The 2,479-nt window shown below is 54.3% G+C and overlaps 1 protein-coding gene across 3 annotated transcripts in view; it reads right to left on the bottom strand.

Moving 5' to 3' along the window:
* Nucleotides 1–2,479, bottom strand: part of LOC119585869 (probable G-protein coupled receptor AH9.1) — a 6,035-nt gene continuing 3,556 nt past the window's right edge. For all 3 annotated transcript variants that reach the window (XM_037934599.1, XM_037934601.1, XM_037934600.1), the window contains exons 2-4: nt 2,241–2,399; nt 1,757–1,927; nt 1–1,472 (exon numbers count right to left, since the gene is read on the bottom strand). In XM_037934599.1, coding sequence (XP_037790527.1) covers nt 406–1,472; nt 1,757–1,927; nt 2,241–2,283 — 1,281 coding nt within the window. In that variant the 5' untranslated portion in view covers nt 2,284–2,399 and the 3' untranslated portion in view covers nt 1–405. The remainder of the gene's footprint in view (nt 1,473–1,756; nt 1,928–2,240; nt 2,400–2,479) is intronic.

Here is a 2,479-nt window from a genome sequence, read left to right as displayed (position 1 = left end):
ATATTTTACATTAAAGCAGCATGATAGTGTACATATAGTCAGTTATGCACATACACCCATGTGTGCCTATGTATCTGTATCACTGTTTCTCGCACTGCTACCTGTTCACGTTGACCGCTTTAAATAGAAAGGAGACAGACGTTGCCAGCGTTCACCAAGACGAATTCCCGGGATTAGTTTGGAAACGAGGAAAGCTGCCACTGTGGCGCTCGAGGGCGTCCTAGCCAAGGATCAAGGAGGATCTGTTTCCTGCCTTCACTCCCTCTGCGTCATAAGCATGGGGATCCGGCTCCATTGTCTGAGGGGATGTGAACTCCTAGGGCGGCTCTGATGCCTGCGAAGCGCTCCGTACGATCTACCTCACTGCTTGCGATGTTCTTCCTACTGAAAGATGTCCTCCCATAATCACACTGTCCGTGCCAGGTTTCTCTCTGACGCTGTCTCTGCAGCAACAGCCTGAGGAGTCTCATTCTCTCGCCGCCTCCCCTCTTCGGTGTCAGCAAATCCTACGGTACCTGTGGGCTCGGTGGAGGACGTCTTTCCTCTCCCGTGACTCTTGGCCAGTTGTTGGACCGCAATCAACACCCTTGACACGGAGGCTCTGGCGAGGGAGACCTGCCGGCGGCGCCGACAGATGTTCTTCAGCGCCACTCTGACGGTCCTACTGCACAGGATATACATGTAGAAATTGAGTGCATGGCTGAGGATTTCGAGATTATTTCCCACGGCTCTGAAGACCTCGTACGTCGCCTCATCCTCAGGGTCGTCCGTATGCATTGCGTCGACTATCCCCGAGGGCAGCATGGTCGCGCTGAATGTGATCATGACGGCCACCAGCAGCGGGATGATGTGCTGCTCCTTGCGGTGCCTTCCCTCCGCATTGGGCGAGACTGTGAGCTGCAGGCTGCCGCTTGCGGAGCTCCTGGCCATCTCGTTCCTCCTGGTCCGCAGCCGCAGAAAGCCTCTCAAGGTGAGGGCGTTGAGGACGACCAGAAGGATGATGGGTATGAAGGAAAGCAAGACCTGCCTCACCCACGCGTATGGGCGATACCAGTCCTCGGGGAAAAGCTCTGAGTTGAAGCGCACCGCCCACCACGTCCGGTTATCGGGGGGACTGCACGAAGGCTCGACGCACTCCACCGGGTGCATGAGGAAGCACATGGGCAGCCACACCAGGACTGCAAAGGCAACTGAGCCTGCGATGGCTAGCCTAGCACAGCGTTCCGTGTGAATGGCCGCGAAGTGCGTGGGGCGACACACCGAGTAGAAGCGGTCCACTGTGATGCACACCACGACCAGCACGGAGACGCTCATGGGCACGTTGATCATAAACAGCGCGAAGTGCGCGTACCACACGGCCGTGGAGAAGAAACGCGTCTCCTCTTGCTGGTAATTCACTATCATGGACACGACCATGCAGAGGGAGAGCAGGTCACTCAGAGCAAGCACTAGGAAGTAGGTGAATGTCACCCCTGGGGAGTGAAGGGCAGGGGAAATGGGAGAGGTAGATTAATGCAATAACACATATGTTGTCTAAGCAACAACATAGACATCACTACGTCGTATTTCTTACTATTTACAGTATAACCAGTATTTGATGTGTATTATAATCGAATATACACATATCTCCCCACACCTCCATCAGGAGAATATGGCTGATATGTATCAGAGCAGCGAGCGAGATCGCCAAAAGCATTCGTATACATCGGGACATGTGTGCCCCCGCGCCCCGGGCCACCCCGCCCGCGAGCCTGACCTCTGAACTGCGGCTGGCGAAGGAGGGCGATGGTGAGGAGATTGCCGACGATGCCCACGGCGACCGTGATGGGCGCGACCACGCCATACGCGATGAATTGGGTCCTCGCCACCTGCTCCCGCTCCTGCTCCTGCTCCCAGTCGCTCGCGGGGCCCAGGGCGACAGCGCTACCTGGGGAGGGAAACACTTGCTGTGATGGAAGTGTGGAAAGGAGAGGCTGCAGGCGGTCCACCTCTTCCAAACAACACAAAGACGTCTCCCTGAGGCGGTCTAGTTTATTCAGGCATATTTGATCCCAGAGGTAACATATTAACCGTATGGTGTTGTCCTGTTGGGAATGAGCATTGACGAGAGCTCAATACTCATAAAGGAGGACATGTTCTTTGCACACAAAAAGTAAGCTTCATTTTCATAATAAAGCACGGCTCAAAACCTACCAACCGACTGGCCACCTGCCAACAGGCCACTGATCAAAAATACGTACTCCCTAAAGGCGGCACCCCAAAAGGGCCTTCAACAAGGACCATGTTGCAGCGACGTGGCGAGCAGTGAAGCCGTTCCAGAGCAGAGAGGAGGAAGACTCACGCAGAGAAAGGAAAGGCTGATATCTTCCTTCTCGGCAATCGAAGGTCGCTTTTCACTTCTGCAATAAATAAAGAATTAATCTTACCAACTCTTGTGTACATCATACTCGCAAGTAAGAACTATATCCGAGGGAGCAGA

Source organism: Penaeus monodon, chromosome 20, assembly GCF_015228065.2.
Source record: "Penaeus monodon isolate SGIC_2016 chromosome 20, NSTDA_Pmon_1, whole genome shotgun sequence".
Lineage (NCBI taxonomy): Eukaryota > Metazoa > Arthropoda > Malacostraca > Decapoda > Penaeidae > Penaeus > Penaeus monodon.
Note: the sequence above shows the minus strand (reverse complement) of the source record. Positions and strands in the feature narration are given on the sequence as shown.